This window comes from Oryctolagus cuniculus, chromosome 1, assembly GCF_051225735.1.
Source record: "Oryctolagus cuniculus isolate XC-2025 breed Fujian yellow rabbit chromosome 1, ASM5122573v1, whole genome shotgun sequence".
In the NCBI taxonomy this organism is placed as follows: domain Eukaryota; kingdom Metazoa; phylum Chordata; class Mammalia; order Lagomorpha; family Leporidae; genus Oryctolagus; species Oryctolagus cuniculus.
In genome coordinates, this window is record NC_142867.1 from 92,000,297 (window position 1) to 92,017,205 (window position 16,909).

General features: G+C 34.9%; 1 protein-coding gene across 2 annotated transcripts in view; it reads left to right on the forward strand.

Annotated features, from left to right (window-relative positions):
* The window catches only part of CNTN5 (contactin 5), a 1,376,886-nt gene that overhangs the window by 1,271,025 nt on the left and 88,952 nt on the right, over nt 1–16,909 (forward strand). The window contains exon 16 of one of the 2 annotated variants that reach the window (XM_089312106.1): nt 14,655–14,807. In XM_089312106.1, coding sequence (XP_089168232.1) covers nt 14,655–14,681 — 27 coding nt within the window. In that variant the 3' untranslated portion in view covers nt 14,682–14,807. Of the gene's footprint in view, nt 1–14,654; nt 14,814–16,909 lie in introns of those variants that run through there. The other variant, XM_051820359.3, reaches the window with a different exon arrangement.

Consider the following 16,909-nt stretch of genomic DNA (forward strand, 5'->3'; position numbering starts at 1 on the left):
GATTTTGATGGCAGAATGCTTTGCAGAAAATTATAGATATCATTGATATTCTTAACTCAAGAGTAGATTTCCATTTTACTTATCTTTAAGATTATGGAGCCAACACACCGTTCTTTATAGAATGTGTGGGAAGGAAGAACATGGTCTACATGTATCCAAGAGATGATTCTCAGTCACTATTCATTGCCTGAAACATGAAATAATATTCTGATCATTTTATCCATCTTGTTCAATTACTATTTGATAATATACCCTAACGATTTTGACTGCTTCTCCTTCCTTACTTTAAGTGGTCTGTTGATAAGTTTGTCATGACAATGTGCTCTGCCAGTTTACTGTCATTGGGATAAACTATGAAGCACCATCAGGATCATCTTAGTATATTCAGTTAACTGAGCCAATGAAAACTTACATCAATTTCCTGAAGTGGATTGTGCACATTAATATATGTTTATATCATTGGGGACTCCATTGTGATGGCATGCCTCTCTGATAGCAATGACTATCTTAGGGTGCAAGGGAACACCATATATGAAAAACACTGAATTGCTTCAAGTACAGTTACACAAAATCACATATAAGACCAAGAAAATAAAAGTGAAATATCTCAATTATATTTCATTCATGATTAGATGTATAGACCAGACTATACTATAGAGGTCATAAATTCACAAGCATTGCCTTCCTATCAGTAATACTCATCAGTATCTGCGTATCTAATAATTATCAGTTTATCAGTAAGTACCAAATACATATTATAAAATTGAGTTAAAATTCAATATTCAACATTTTCAAAATGTGTCATTCTAAGAATGTTTACAAAGGACCCTGCCATAACTTCAGATTGCTGCACAACAAAACAATGAATAAAGATAGAGTTGAAGGCCTTTCTGAACACCACCAAGGACACTAAAAGATTTGGAAGTAATTGAGAAATAGAACAGCCACATAAAATACTTAGGTTAAAAAGGAAACAAATAATGTGAATGACTTTCAAGAAGTATACCTTAACTGTTAAGACAATATAGGTCAAAAATACAAAAATCTCAAAGGACATTTCTTTACAAACCACCTGAGTTCATCATCTATACAAAGTGCCCAAACCCTTGTTTGTCAGCATTCTAAGTGAAGAGTTCATTAATCACAGAAAACTACGGGATAAAGCTGGTCTATTTGAATCATGTTTTGTTTGAAAAGTTACTGGTTCATATCATAATTTTTTTCATGCTAACCAAAGAAATACAAGTATTATTACTGAATTTCATTTAAAAATCACTATTGCAAAAGCATTTAATCACCTGATCTGTATGTATCAGTAAATCAAAGCTCACATATTTGTCTTGAAACTTCAGCTAACAGAATGTTAAGTCAAGCTAATAAGCAACATCGATCATATCTCACTGAACAAGATAGTCATCATTACTGACTCCCTCCCTGTAACCCATCAGTTACATGAAACATCTGTTACAAATTATCAAACCACCAGGACTGCTCTACTTAAGTGTTTCTGAAAGAGGCCACTGTCTCCATTTCTCTAAATGAGTTAGAGGGTGGCATCAGGATTGTACCCAGCTCACTGTCACTACATGACAGAAGTCATCTTTCAGTCTGTGAGGCTCTCTAATGGTACCTTGCATAATGGCAAATGTTCTTCCCAAAGCTGTATAGCAAAGATCTTTGTAACATGAGCCAGCAGTAATCAAGAAACTAGTAGACAGTTCTTTCTCCATCATATCTCAGGCATTGTCGGAGAAGTTAAGCAATTAGGTAATAGTACTCATTCTTTGTTCAGTACTGAGTAGGCTTTCAATTTGCTCAGTTAAAATATGACTCTGAATACATGTGTGTCAATGTCTGCCTATTTCCATGACTATAAAATATGTTCAAAGTCTAGGTATTTTGTAGAACATATTGGTTTCCAGAGAAATCATGAAAGAAAATCTAAATAAGTGAGAACAAGTGAAAATTTATACTTAAGAAAAAATATTAAAGAAAATACCCTAAAGTTTAGTCCACAGTATTACCAAGGTGCATCTAAAAGAGAATGATTTTACAAATTTGTCTTCCCACTCTCTCACTGAAAATAATTCCAAATTTATGCCATATTGTATTTGTGAAAATAAGTCATAGGGATATATTTAACTTATTCATAAGTGGTGAGACAGAACAAATGTAAAAGACCATATAGGCAGACATTAATTTCTTGATCTTATTCTGCATCACAGATTTATAATGAGCCATGCACAATAAACCTAATGTTGGATTTATAAGAAGTTTTAGAGAAATATGGTACCTGGCATATTTAATACTCCATATGGTGTTTTCCAACAAAATTTCTTTAACTTGTCTATTCTTAGAATTTATGCTATACCAGCTTAATAAATGAATCTCAGGTTAGCATCTAGCTTGAGGTTTTAAATAAGTTGAGTATTTTTAATTATGCTTGCCCATTTGTAAAACAGACCCTCAAATATTTATTTTCCATTTCAGAAAGATCACCTTCGATGGATGGACAGTATAACTTTTATACTGGAACATATAAAGTTTGTACAACCTCCACTCGTGTAAACCTATATTAAATATTTATGCCTACTTCACCATCTGGAATTGTTGATTAATTTATCCTTCACCTGACATTTTGTGATAACTGACCAGGAAGTATTGGTATTCTTATAAGAAAGATCACAAAAAATGCTTTAAATAAACATTTAAACATAGTGTTTCGGAAAGTCTCCCACTGGCAATGAAATGCTTCAGCCGAAGATGATCCAAGTCATTTTAGCCAATAGCTTACTAGTTTGAGCCAATCACACACCCTCTGATAACTTGAAGGAGTCAGAATTCAATATTTCAACAACAAACACATATTCAAACAGTAGACTTAGGATAAATGACATCAAATTCCAATTTTATAAGATTGATATGATTTGCTCAGTTAGTTAAAATATGATACTAGTGACCCTAAATACATGTGTGTCAATGTGAGGACATTAGTGTGAGGAAGGCATGGTGTCAATATTTGGGATTTTAACCAGAATTTGTTTGGATTCTGAAAAAATTCCATACTTCTTAACCATTATTATTTTTTTTTTGCCATTGATGCACTCTGGAAAACTCTTTCCTTAATATTTATGTGGCTGGAGGTCTCTTTGTCATTTGCATTTCAATTCCATATCTAATGTCACTCACCTCTCACCTACACAACCTTCTTATTTTAGCTCCTTCATTGCATTATTACTATTGGAAAGTATTTAATTTTCTATTGACTTCTCCCTAGAATATAAGTGTCAGATGGGAAGGAACCTTCATTATCTTGTTTATTGCCTTATCCCCAGAGTCCAGAACAGAGTAAATGTATTCTCAGTATTTTGAACAAACTACTAAGTGTATCTATGAATAAATATGTACTCTTTTTCCCTAAGGAGACTCAGAAATTTTAAAAGTCAGAAAATTGTGGAAGAACTGAGAGATTATGCAACAGCAATTAAATAATCATTATAGGCATTTAATATTCAATGGTTATATCTTATAACATATTGATAAAGCAAAGAGACAGATACAGTGAAATAGATGGATGAAATATTTGTGGATAGTGGAGGTGGAAAGAAATTGTTAGGAATTTTCTTTCACTCTTGGTTCTACCATCACTACAGGCATCAGAATTTTGTAACAACTCCATCCACCTCCCATATCATGCCATTCTTTGTAGTGTATGTCTGCATACACACACAACATACACACCAGTAATACTGATGTAAATATTAAAAGCTAAATGGAAATATCAAGATTCTGAATTCTGACTTCATGTAGTATATGGGAAAGAAATTATATCAGAAAACTAAGGAAAAGGCATTGGGCTCACTTAGATTTTATTGGCGTGAATGGAATTTGCATACACCCAGTCAGTTGATATGCTCACTGAAAGCACAGCACCTTACCTTCCTAGCCTGTCCGATTTGCAGCTATAGGGGCTCTAATTTATGGCCCTGCTATGCATAAATGAGTATAGAACTCAAACTTGGGACATGAAACCTCTGGCAATAGCTTCTTGTAATCTTCTGCAATATGTGCCTCCCAGTTTTTAGTCATTCCCTTTCACATGGACTACGTTCAATTTGTATGATCATCAACTTCTCCTGATTTAAGTTCTACGTGAAATCCCTGAACTCCTTCATACCTCTCATGCCAACTTTTAAGCTTAATCACCTCTGTTTCCAGTCATGCGGGAACACGATTCTTCAAGAATCTAATGGAAAAGTTTTGACTCAGCCCCCATTAGATCATGCTTTTCACTTCAGTGTGCACCTGCCACATGGGTGGTAGAGATTCAACTATCTGAGCTGTCACCTGCTGACTGCTGACTCAAGGTCTGCATTGTCAGGAAGCTGGAAGTGAGAGCAGAATTCTATCTTAAACTTTGATATGGGATGTAGTGTCTCAAACAGCATCTTAACCTATGCCAAAGCTTTTATCTTTTCAATTCTGTTCAGGCTCCACTAGTCTCTCCCCACCTCTGTCATAGTACCAGGAGAATTAACTTCCATTGACATTAATTACATAAATAGCAAAAAAAGAAAAGTCTTCTGAAATCCTCCTCCAGAATCCCCTCTATTCTACCAATATTCTAATTCACTGAAGTATGAAATTTTTGGAATGTTTTATTCTGATTCTTTATTTTTCCTCTCTAAAATGTAATATATCACTGTAACTCCGCTCAAAAACATCAGATTCTTCAATGCCTACAAATGCAATCCAAACTCACTGCCTTAAGTTTCAGGTCTTTCCTCAGATTGCTTTTCTTTATAGATTCCTGCTACCATGATCAATCTTAAGGAATCTGTTTTCTCTCCAAAATGTCTTGATTTCTCTAGTTGCTTGTCATTGTTTTACTTATTTTTGCCACCGATAAAAGTCACCTTGTCCATCTTTAGTTACCATCCAAGAACAACTATTTTCTTGGAATCTTCATTGAAAAGCTATCCCTCCAGTCTTAATATCTGACAAACATTGTGTCTGAGATAAGTAGTGAATTTGTGACACTGGTAGAAAGTAGTAGGGCCTGCATGCTCTCTACTCAGACATTCTGCTTCATAGCCATCAAGTTTAGCTTTTTGACCTCATTTGGTAGTTTCTCCAACTCTTTTAGGCCTTTTCTGTTTCCCTTTTCTTTTTATGAGTGGGACACTATGACACAGACTTTTTGATTTTTCTTTGAAGTTATGTCTTTGATTTCCAAAACTTGGTTGAACTTCGTTGGTCATAGGAATATATTTATTATAACTGGCACCAATTTGAAAAAGTCCCAAGTCTCTATCCCAAAGTAATAATTCCATTATCCTATAGGCAGAACTTAAGTCATTTTAATAATTTATTTGCATTCTGTGTTTACCTACTTGGTTGGATGTTTCCACTTGTCCAGCTAGTCTGTCAGTTTTCCCAATTGATTTGTCATTTTTCAATTCCAAGGGATTTATTGCAATAATTAGGTATGGTTACAGATTCCTTTTTCAGGTTATTTATGCTAATATAATCAGTCTTAATAAAGATAAGGTATTATTGCAGTTTTAATTTTTCATCAACCATGGGAGTTTTCAGTTACTCTTTATATCCTAGGATGCTTGCAGGTACATGTAAAGACTAACGCAAATTTGCTTAAGCAATAAGGAAACACATTCTCCTTCATGACAGGGAGTTAAGGGTGATTTTTAAATTGATCAATCCAATGTCTCAACTTTTCCTCAAGGTCTCAAATTGATTTTATTTCTCCACTCTATCATCTACAATGTGAGCATTACACAAATGGTGATTCCCACTGTAATCACAGGCTGATTGGTAACAATAACAGAGATAAATGCTTTATTGCTCATAGAAAGGAAAGAACTAGTATCTTTTCCAACCATGGTACAAACATCCATTTCTTCACATGATTATAGCAGTTTATATCACCTGCATACTCCTAACCTAGCATAAGAAGATTATCATGATCTGATTGGCTTAAATCTAACTTCCTTAACCAATTGCTATTAAAGGCAGATGAGATTGCCAAGATTGATGTATGTTAATCAGCACCACCAATACAATGGGGAAAACTGGAGGGAATTAAACTTCCTCTACAACACTGAAACAAGTCAGGTGAATATTAGGGAGTCAAACACAAAGTCCACTGCATCTCCAGTATGCATTTTCTACCTCTAAGACCATTCTCAATCAATAAAAAGTTATTTGCTTTTGCAAACAATGGGTTTTAATCTATTAAAATCTACAGGTTCTGTCTGTTGAATTATGTGAAGAGGTCTACAAAACAATGAATAGCATGCAGTTAAAATTAAGATAAACGGAAATATATTAGAGTCAAACTCCACACCCGCATTTGGAATGCTATATGACATTACCTTGGACGAGTTACCTGAACTTCACTAGAATTAATTCTCCATTTGTGGAAAAAGGTTGTCAATACAAAGTTTCATATAAAGATCAAAGATTACATAACATTTAGCACAATGCCTTATACTGATTAGGGGCATTAAGTCATTATCATGGAAGCATTATCTTTCTGTGTTACATTATAAGCTCCCTAGAGGATGGGGATTATTGAATCTACTCTTGATAGCAAATGTTTTTCCGAATCAGCTTCATCTCTACCCTCATTTTCTTTTATAAAATAAAATGTAGTACATGGATTCTTAATTATATTGGAGAATAACATGCAGCATTGTAAGATTAAGAGATATTTTTACATTTATAGACTACTGAGAGGTTCAGTCAGTAACATGGACGTTTACAATTTACAAAGCTTCTTTTTTACACAGTGTCCTAAATAATCCCTACTATAATGATAAGATTAATATTATCATCCTTTTTATAATGAGGTTCAGAAACCTGCTTGAGGCCCCAAAGCTTTTACCTGGAAGTCTGCATTGAAATAAACATATTCCTTGCCCAAATCTTTTCTTTAGGTAATTCTCACTGATATATAGGATGCATAAAAATTTTCTATTTATCTTGTACAAAATACAGATTCTGGTGCTGCACTCATGGTAACTGAAAGTCAGTAACACCTGGATACTGCTCCAGAATTCTACATTCTTTTTAACAGACATGCAGTAATTTCAGTGCTTATCAAAGTATAAAAAATATTCAAAACCCATTGTTTTAATTTAGAAATATACTATATGCAGATGAATATATAATCAGTGGCATTTATCAAAGAGGAGAATGCAATATAATGAGAATCCCATTTTTAAAATATATTTACAGTCTCCTTTCAAAATAGCCCTATGATTTTAAAAAAATTAATTTTTTGTATTTTAATTGGTCAAAAGTGATAACAAGTACAAAAATTAAGTGCTAAATTGTACTAACCCATTAAGTTGACAAAATTATTTATTTGGTCATTTATTACAAACGTAAATGGCAACATGTTATGTTCTAAGCAGTGCACCAAGTACTGGGAATATAACGGTAAAAAACTTACAGGCACAGTTCCAATCCTATTGTACCTAAAATCCAAAGCAAACAGCCACTATTAATAGCAACACAAATAGGAAGTTTCAACTGTGATTTGCAGTACAGGTACACAGCACTATGTGTATAAAACAATGATTTTACCTAGGCAAAGTACTCAGGGTTGTCTTCAAGAAAGAAGTGAAGCCTGAGTAAAAATTCAAAACTTGAAGCCCAAACAAGTATTAAATAGGCAAAGTGAGGAAAGGCAAGAATTCTGTGTTAAGGGTATCAGATTATTTAAATGATAATCTAGATGGATAGACAATAGGCAAATGATAGATGACTTCATATAATATTGAGTTTCACTAAATCAATTGAAAATAAAATCACTTTTGAATAAAAAACCAGAACTGTTTATTTGTCATTTCCATCCTTGACTACCATGGGATTGGAAACAATTGGAAAGGGTCACTTCAAATTGGGCTACTAAATATAATTAGATCTAAGAAAATCTCTAAGTATTATGAGGGACATAGCTATGGCAAGGAAGTATCCACAGAAGGAAAAGGAATGATGAACTATCACTGGAAGTTGGATTCTGCGAGCCTAGTGTGGCAAGAGCTGATGGGGAAACATGTCTGTCAAGAGTATTGGGAGATACTTTCTCATACAAAAATAAATATACTATCAATAACACTGCACTTCCTAAATAAGGATATACCATAATTTTTCATATTTCTTTCCTAAGGTAAAAACTTCAGCAACAAGTTATGAATAATTATGAAATATTAATGTGCAATGTGCTACACAAAATCTAGCTACATTATTGAATATGTATTATTTGTTATTGAAACATTTTGTCCTTTCCAAAGAGTCTGCAGAAAGTGGTTTTTTGTACTGGATTATGGGTGGGTAAACTATATGACAAAAATAAAAACTTTTCACTGTGGCCTGGGATATTACATTTATTTGTGTACATTAATATAATCTTCCAGAGGACAGTCAGTCCTCCTCTTCATGGACATGGTTAGGACTTGACTTCCCTGAATGACTGCCATGGCAGCCTGCTTGTTTTACTACCGTTTATTCACGCATAAATTCAGAAGTAAAGGATGTCTTCCCTCAGGCCATATTTGTAGTCTTAAAAAGACAACTGATTTATGGCACCATAGCATATTTCATATCAGATTGTTCACTTGAAAACAAACTGAGTTGATTTATAATATAAAACAACACACAACAATCATGGTATTTGTTAAATGAGTAAGTTTTGGAATCAGGCAGAGAATGTGACATTATCTAGGTGTAAAAGAGCCATAAAAGGCACTTGACACAGATAATCAGTCTGCATTAGTAAAATGCTCCTCAGTATTCTTCATGAATGGGGGAACAGATACACAAAATCTGAAAAGCCTGCAGTTGTCTACTAGTGGTAAACAAGAGTAGGCAACCATTTCACAGGAAGTCAACACACAACCTGCTGGTAGGTACCACACTGATTTGTCACAATTTGACTAATCTGAGTGTTTGTCAAGATTAAAGTTTCTTTCTTTCAACTTTTATCCCTCCTCACAAGCAAGAAGATTTCTTTTGTTTTTTTTTTGTTTTTGTTTTTGTTTTTGTTTTTTTTAGGAGGAGGAGGAGGAATTTTCGACTTATCTGGAAAATAATATAATTGAAATAGAAGATATCAGTTCATTTAAAAATTCCAAGACTCTAACACATTGATTAACTACTACATGAAGATTAAGTCCCTTGTTCCATGTCAGTATAACAATAATACCAGTTGGGAAGTTACAATGTGATTCTACGGAACTTCAAAAAGTTCATGGAAAACTGACATCCTCTTTTAATTCCATTTTCCATGAACTGTAAAAACATATGCTAATATATATTTTATTCATTTTCTAGTTATAAAAGTCACTGGCTCAAGAGAAGAACATTTTCTAACTGAACATGATGTTATCAGCATCCCTGAGCCCTAGGTTGGCAGGGGGTCCTGACTGAGGATGGGCTGAATCCATGAAAACAAGGCTTCTGCTCAGGGCTCTGTGGTTGGTTATTTGCTCATCATTCTCAACATGAATGAAAGAACACACTGTGTCCACTTTCCTAGTTGTCTATTTTCAAATAAAATACTTATTTTAGTGATTTTATATAATAGCATTGTGCTTGAGGGGAGAGGGGTGGAACCTCCAGATGACTGCCCATCTGACACTGAGTCATTACTGCTAAGCATCAATCTAACGAGATTTCTACTAAATGAGTGGCAGCTGTATAACACCCAGGCACTAGCTACTGCCACACATTTGTCATCACTCAGACAGTTCTCTCTTATTAATCTATTTTCAAAGATGGCTTGTGCTAATTAGTTGCCAACGACTTTTAGAAAAACTTTTAGAATCTGTTAACAAAGAGACAGAAGGTAGAAAAAATAGTTCTACTGTTAACATGACTTAAAATCAAAGGTATTAACCCTATTAACATGTGAATCCAATTCACATCTATATACATAGAAGTTAATTGCAGCCAACATTTAATGTCTGAAAATATTTTTCCTATAGAGCACTAATGAGCCAATACTAATATAATAGCAGTAAATTTGCTTTTTTGCTTTTATTATGATTAATTTTTTTATGTTTAATTTCTCTGAAATTAAAGAATATATTTCAGAATAGCTTCACAACAATTTTTGTAAGAAATCTTCCAGATTTACAAAAGACCCTTTTTCATAGGGTATAATTCTTTCTAAGAAGCCTTAATATCAAATTACATGAAAGGCTTATTTTCTTCATTCATGTAACTACTTTTTAATTACTATTGCCATTTTATTCTTAAGTAAAAAGAGAATTGAAATGTATTTTTATTTAATTTTGATTTAAAAGGGGGCCTATATAGAATCTTTGTCTATATTTTAAAACATTCTTTAACTTGTTATTATGCAACATTGTAAACTCAAATTTAACTCTTCTTCCTTTCTTCACACTTCCTTATTTTTCTTTAATATTATTATTATTATCATCATTATTATTATATTTTAAAAACATTTGTTCAGGGCATAGCTAAATAGTACATACTTAGGATAACACATATCAACATATGGGGCTTTAAAATAATTGTGGAAGTAACAAATGCTTTTACCAATTTGGAAAATTCAAACAGTACTAAGAATACATTTTAAATCACCAATATCCTCACTAACAAGCAACAATTTAGTGCATTTCTTTCCAGTCTTTTCCTTGGCAAGTTAGTATTACTATATACAATATTTATGTACAACTTTACATTCAACTTCATTCATTCAGATTCTGAACATTTCCCATGTCATTAAATAGTCTTCAATATTAGGCTGTCTAATACTGTGTCATAATAATGCATAACATATATTACATAATTGTTGGAAAATTGTTGATTATTGTTGTTTTTAATTATAAATAATTTCATAGTCACAATCAGTACCTTGGTTACATAAATATATGTCCTTGTCACTGATTATTTTGCTAAGGGCTGTATTTTGGCAGACACACACCTAAAGAAGAGCACATGGAGATTTACTGATGTTGCAAATTTCAGTAATTTTCAAGGTTAAAGTTTTTAAAACTATTTGCAGTAACAATTAGCTATTATTAAAGAAATATAATTTTATTTAAGATAATTAATACTCAGAAAACCAAATTACATTACTTAGATTAATTATGTGTTTACTGCAGTGCCTCCCACGGGACCTTGCTCATAGGCAGTTGTTGATAAATGCTTTCTAAAAGGTTGAGTAGACAGAATGGATAAAATGAGACAGAATAAATGGGACACTACAAAAGAACTTAAATGAATTTCTTGGCAATCATTGCTATTTGAACACATTAATTTCAGGTATTTTTACAGAGCATTTGAGAATCCTCTGTATATGTCAATGAACTTTCAAAAACAAAGTATTTTGACAGCTATTCCAATTAGCTATTGCAGCCCCCAAACTGAGGAGCTTAAAAACATCCATCTATTATTTTCTTGCATGGTTTGGCAACTGACAAGTGTGACCAGGAAGTTCTAGGTTGGGATTACTCATGCAGACGCAGGCAGATGGTGATTGAAGCCGGATATGCTTCTTCCCTCACGTATCTGATGGGGGATCTGAAATGCCTAGACTAGTTGGGGAAAGTTGGTTGTCCGTCTCTCTTCATGGGTCCCACTAAATGCCCAGTTTGGACTTCCTTATAGAATGCTGGTCTCAGTGTAATCAGCCCTTTTACTTGACACGTGGCTTTTCCCATACGAAGCATTCCAGAAGACCTTGGTGAAACTGCAAAACTTCTTATGACCTTGTCTCAAAAGTCATGTGTGTCATTCCTTCCACTATCTATCCAGTGAGACAGCCATAGGCCAGCTCAGACTCAAAAAGTTGAAGACAGTAGCCCCACCTCTCTATGAGAGAATGAGTTTCAGGTACAGGAAGGAAGGATGTGAGGGTGACCATCTTAGACATGGGCTGCTACAAAGTCTTTAACACTTTCTTCGAATGTGCCCTTGCGTAGCACTGTATGCTTTCATCAAAGGAAGGTATTCCCCGGATAAACAGTGAAAGGTGCAAGACTCTGTACTTCTTGCTTCCTTCCTTCTACACAAAGGAGTTTACACTCAGATCTGTATTAAACTCTGAGCTTTGCCATTCACTAGCAGAGTGACTGAGGGAAACAACTTCTAACTTCTCCTCATGAATGGATACCCACTGAAACCCAGTGCCTAGTGTAATGCCTAAGATATAGGATGGGTTTTGACTAACGTATTTACTACTTATTAACTAAATAATCTCTTCAAGTTCCCCTTATGCCCCAACCACAATGACATGGAAATAAATGAACAAAATCACCTTTCAAAACAGTGGTTACAGTGGTGTAACCCAGTACAGTGCAGTGAGAATATGCTAGCTACTAGTACTATCATTATTTTTAGTATTCTCATCACTATCATACCATCACTATTACAGATAATCACCAACACTGCTGTCACCAGTGTAAAAAACTTGTTAGCCACCTTCTTCAGCATCTGGGTCTCATTTTCCTCGCCGCATCCTTAGCCACTATTATAAGGGCATCAACATTGCTATCTTTTATTCCAGTTTGACAGCACACCTCTGGCTTCCCATGACTCTGCAGCTTAACCCCATGTTACCCATTTCATGCTTGAAAACTCCTAACTGAATGGGCTCTACCAACTTCTTCCCGATCTTGGCCATGGCTCTCCCAATCTTGCTGAGTTAGTAGCCTCCAACCAAACTTGAACACCAATGCTATTCCAAACTTAATATTCTCTCTGCTATGCATCCTGCCACCTTGGCCGTGTGCCAGTTTCCCATCCTTCCTATTAACCTCTCGCCTCAGATCTCATTCTCATCGAATCACCCTCAACTAGTAAATGACTCACCTCAACAGGGAAAATGACGGTCTCCCAAAACAACCTCTTTCAACTGCTCCCCCTACCACTAAAAAGCTTTCTTTGCTTTGTTAGCTCCTGCTTCCATCATTTCACGTAGGGAAAACCTACCCCTTCTCAAGACCGCCCTTTCCCACTTTTCCTACAACCACAGCTTTCTGTCACTTCCCAATGAAATGGTCCCTTTCTTTTCAATTGTTGGCCTCTGCCATCGCTGCTGGTTCTCAGTCTGGTTCATTCCTCATTTCCTAACAGTAGTGTTTCCCCAGCGAGGGTTTTAAACTTTTTCTCCATCTCACAGTTCTTTCCTTGTTGCTATTCTCTGTTCAGAGGTCTTCATGAACTGTTCCCTCTCTTTGGCACCTAATCATCTCTCAACTCCTCACAGTCTGCGTCAGCTCTTACTCCTTACACCTCCTAATCACCAAGTGCAGAGAACCACCTGCCACATAAAGACAAATGCAGAACATATTTTTAAAATTTTCAGAATATAATAAAATACTTAAAGAGGCAGACATGTGAAACACTGGTTAAGAAGCTACTTGGGAGTCTGCAACCCTTATCACAGTGCCAGAGTTGGATTCCTGGCTCCACTTCTGACATCAGCTTCCTGCTTATGTTGCCTCCTAATGTGCACAGTGATGTCTCAAGTACTTGGATTCCTACCACACACGTGTGGGACCAGGCTACTTCAGCATGGCCCAGCCCCAGCTGTTGCAGGCATCTGGGGGAGTGAAACAGTTGACAGAAGATTGCTGTGTCTCCATCTGCCTTTCAAACAATTAAAAATAAAGATTCCAAAGAAAATACTTAATGGTGGAAGTTTTTTCATTCAATATAAATGCATTCTTACAACTTAAATTGTCTACACTATGGAAAAGAAGAATGTCAATAGAAAACCTGATGGTGCATTTTAGCCACTAAAATTATAAATTATTATTAAAATTAGTATAAGCTATTGAAACAGTTGTGCATGTTCTAAAAATGCCATTAGAAATCCCTATTCTTAAGAATAATGCAATAGCACATTCCTCCTCAAATTGGAGCATGATTGTTTCCTGAAGATGCAGATCATGTGCATGTAAAGTCAGCATCACTATTCTATTCCACTCTTTCATCATCAAAATAGAATTCATCAACTCATTCACCACGTCTCCATCCCTACAGAAAAAAGGAATCACAGTCTCCTCTGTACCCCACCCCCAGAAATCTACCTATGGGCTTCTCTTCTAGTAAATGTCCTTACTGTCTATCATGTTATTTCTGTAGTGTCTTTCATTCCTGTCTTGTTAGAGTCTCGGCTACCTGATAGAACACAGTAGTGTCTGTACATTGCAGGTTCTATAAACATGAAGATTAGCTCCCTCCACCTGTAGTGTGTTTTATTAATAGGATCACTTTTTTCCTCATAGCACTGCCTATCATTTTCTGTTGCTGCCTCTGTAAGCTGCAATTGATTTCAACAGCTGTAGCTGATATTGACATTCGTCTTCTTCTGTCTGCTTCTAATTATTTTTTCCTTTCCTATAAAACACAATGCTAATTGGTAGTTGCCTCCAGGCATAAAGCCTCAGAATAATATCAAGTCTATAATTAAGTACCCCCTCAAGAAATCTTAGAAAGCAACTTGTATCCCATAACTTTTTGATGTCAATATTCATTACTAAATACATATTTCATTAAGATGATTACATAGTTTGATGGGATCCCCATTGGAAATACAATTTCTCATCGTTCCTCATAACGAGTTGTACTGAACTTTACCATTGCCTTTCCTATAGGTCCCCCTGGTCCCCCAGGGGTGGTGATTGTGGAGGAAATCACCGAAAGCACGGCCACACTCTCCTGGAGCCCAGCAGCTGACAACCACAGCCCCGTCACCTCCTACAACCTCCAGGCTCGCAGCCCATTCTCCCTGGGCTGGCAAACAGTGAAAACAGGTGAGAGATGCTACGGCGACATCAGATATGACCAGAGCAGCTTACTATCTCATCGGCTCTACTCAAAGTCGCTTACATCACAACAGGATATTTTTGGAATTCTAGAAGCAGTCTGCTATTACAGTGTTGACCACTGTTTGTTTCTTGATATGAATTGGAGAATATTTCCTCTCTTTTATATTTCCAAAAAGGACCAAATCATGTTGGTTCCTTTTCTGTTTTAATTAACTTTAGATTCACAAAAAAGTGCAAAATTTTGCGAAGTAGTGGAGAGTTCTTGCTGACCTGTCCCAAAGCTTCTCCAAGTGATGACAACTTACATAGACATAGTTATCAAGTGTTCTTATACATATTCAAGGAGCCACCAAGACCACCAGGATCTAGAACTGCTCCAGTACTCCAATTTCTTGTGCTAACTACTACTTTCTAGAGTAAAACACAACTGCTTTCTTTAGAAAAAGAAAATCTAATATAAAGTTTCATTGTTTAAAAGAGTATCATTTTTACCTGCTTCTAAAATGATAGGAGGAGTTTGGATAATAACAAGGAGGAAGACAAGGGAGCTTATTAATTGTGGCAAATATATTATGAGTTGTTAATAATAGGGGAATAGGAGTGTGTTATATATTGAAATTGTTTATACTACTTCACAATTTTTGTTCTGTAAACTTAAACATATTCTGAAATAAAAAGTTAAAAAACATAAAAATAAAAATTTTATCCTAATAGTTTTCACTTCAAGTTATAACTGAAGTTACCTCTTTCCACATATGGCTGTCCAGAAGAAATATATAAAATCCAACTCCCTACATAATTATTAGACACTTATTTGAAGTGTACAATAAGCCTAGAAAATAAAATCTTCAGAAGAGTCGATTTTAAATTTGTGCTTTCAATTTATTTTTAAAATTGATTCACCAGTTTAGAAATGAAATGTACAAATCAGTAAGACATTTGTGTGCAGCAACCGTAAAACTTAACCAAAATATTGTAGGAGTGGAGTGGTCCATTTTATTGCTCAGGTCAATAAAATTTGAACAGAAACTTATTTTTGTATAAAAGTATACAAATGTGAGGAGAGCAAATATATTTATCTCATACATAATACAGTTCAGATTTTCTTGATATTTAGACCCCTGCATTAACTTAGACTGCACTATATCATTATATGCATGTGTACATATTTATTTTGAAATGTATGCAGTTGTAGATATTAGCCTCTTTCTTGGCTCCATTATAACCCTGTGATACCTTTGCAGAACCCGGAAGTTGGGGAAATATCAGGATTTAGAAAATACAGAAAGGCACAAATTCAAACCACACAAGCCACCCTACTCAACAATTCTTATAGCTAACATCCACCAATACTTTCATCTTATCCTTAATGTGAGAGCACAAACCTTAGGCTCTGCAGCCAGAAAGCGGTGTCACGTTCAGATCAAGGGTTATGCAGCACCTACACCTGCTCCTGCTGACAGGCTGATTGCTCTTGCCAGGGTACCCATACAACTTACTTCTTTGGCAGGTTTCCTTGCAGATATGTTGTCATACGCATATTCAAGCGAAATATAAAAAGTTCATGGAAAATGGATTGAAAAGACTAATTTATTTGGGTGCAAAAAATTTTGAAATTCATACATACAGAGTGTGTTTTAAAAGTTCATGGAGACTGCATATGATTTTTAAAAATCATGCATGGATTTTAAAAAATTTATACCAAAATAAACTTTTCTATTTTTCCATGAGTGGTCTGAAGAGCCTTGTATGTAACTTTACTCATCCCATGCCCAGGACACACCAGGACATGGTATCTTCCATCATCTGTTTCCATGTGCCCTAATTACATTTATTCTGATTCCAGCCTTTGGTTTGCTTTCTGTGTTCACCTGTTTCTACCTTTTGTTTATATATATTATAGACACATATGTATATGTACAGATGTGTGTATGTGTTTATAGAAGGCTTAGGTGTTTGAATTAAATGATTTTGCTTATTTGTTTAGAAGTCTGAACTATAAAGCTGCATCTATCTTTCTAATATGATATGAAAGTTAGAAACATTTTTTAGTTAAGAGTTTTTTAAAAATTTTAAATTCA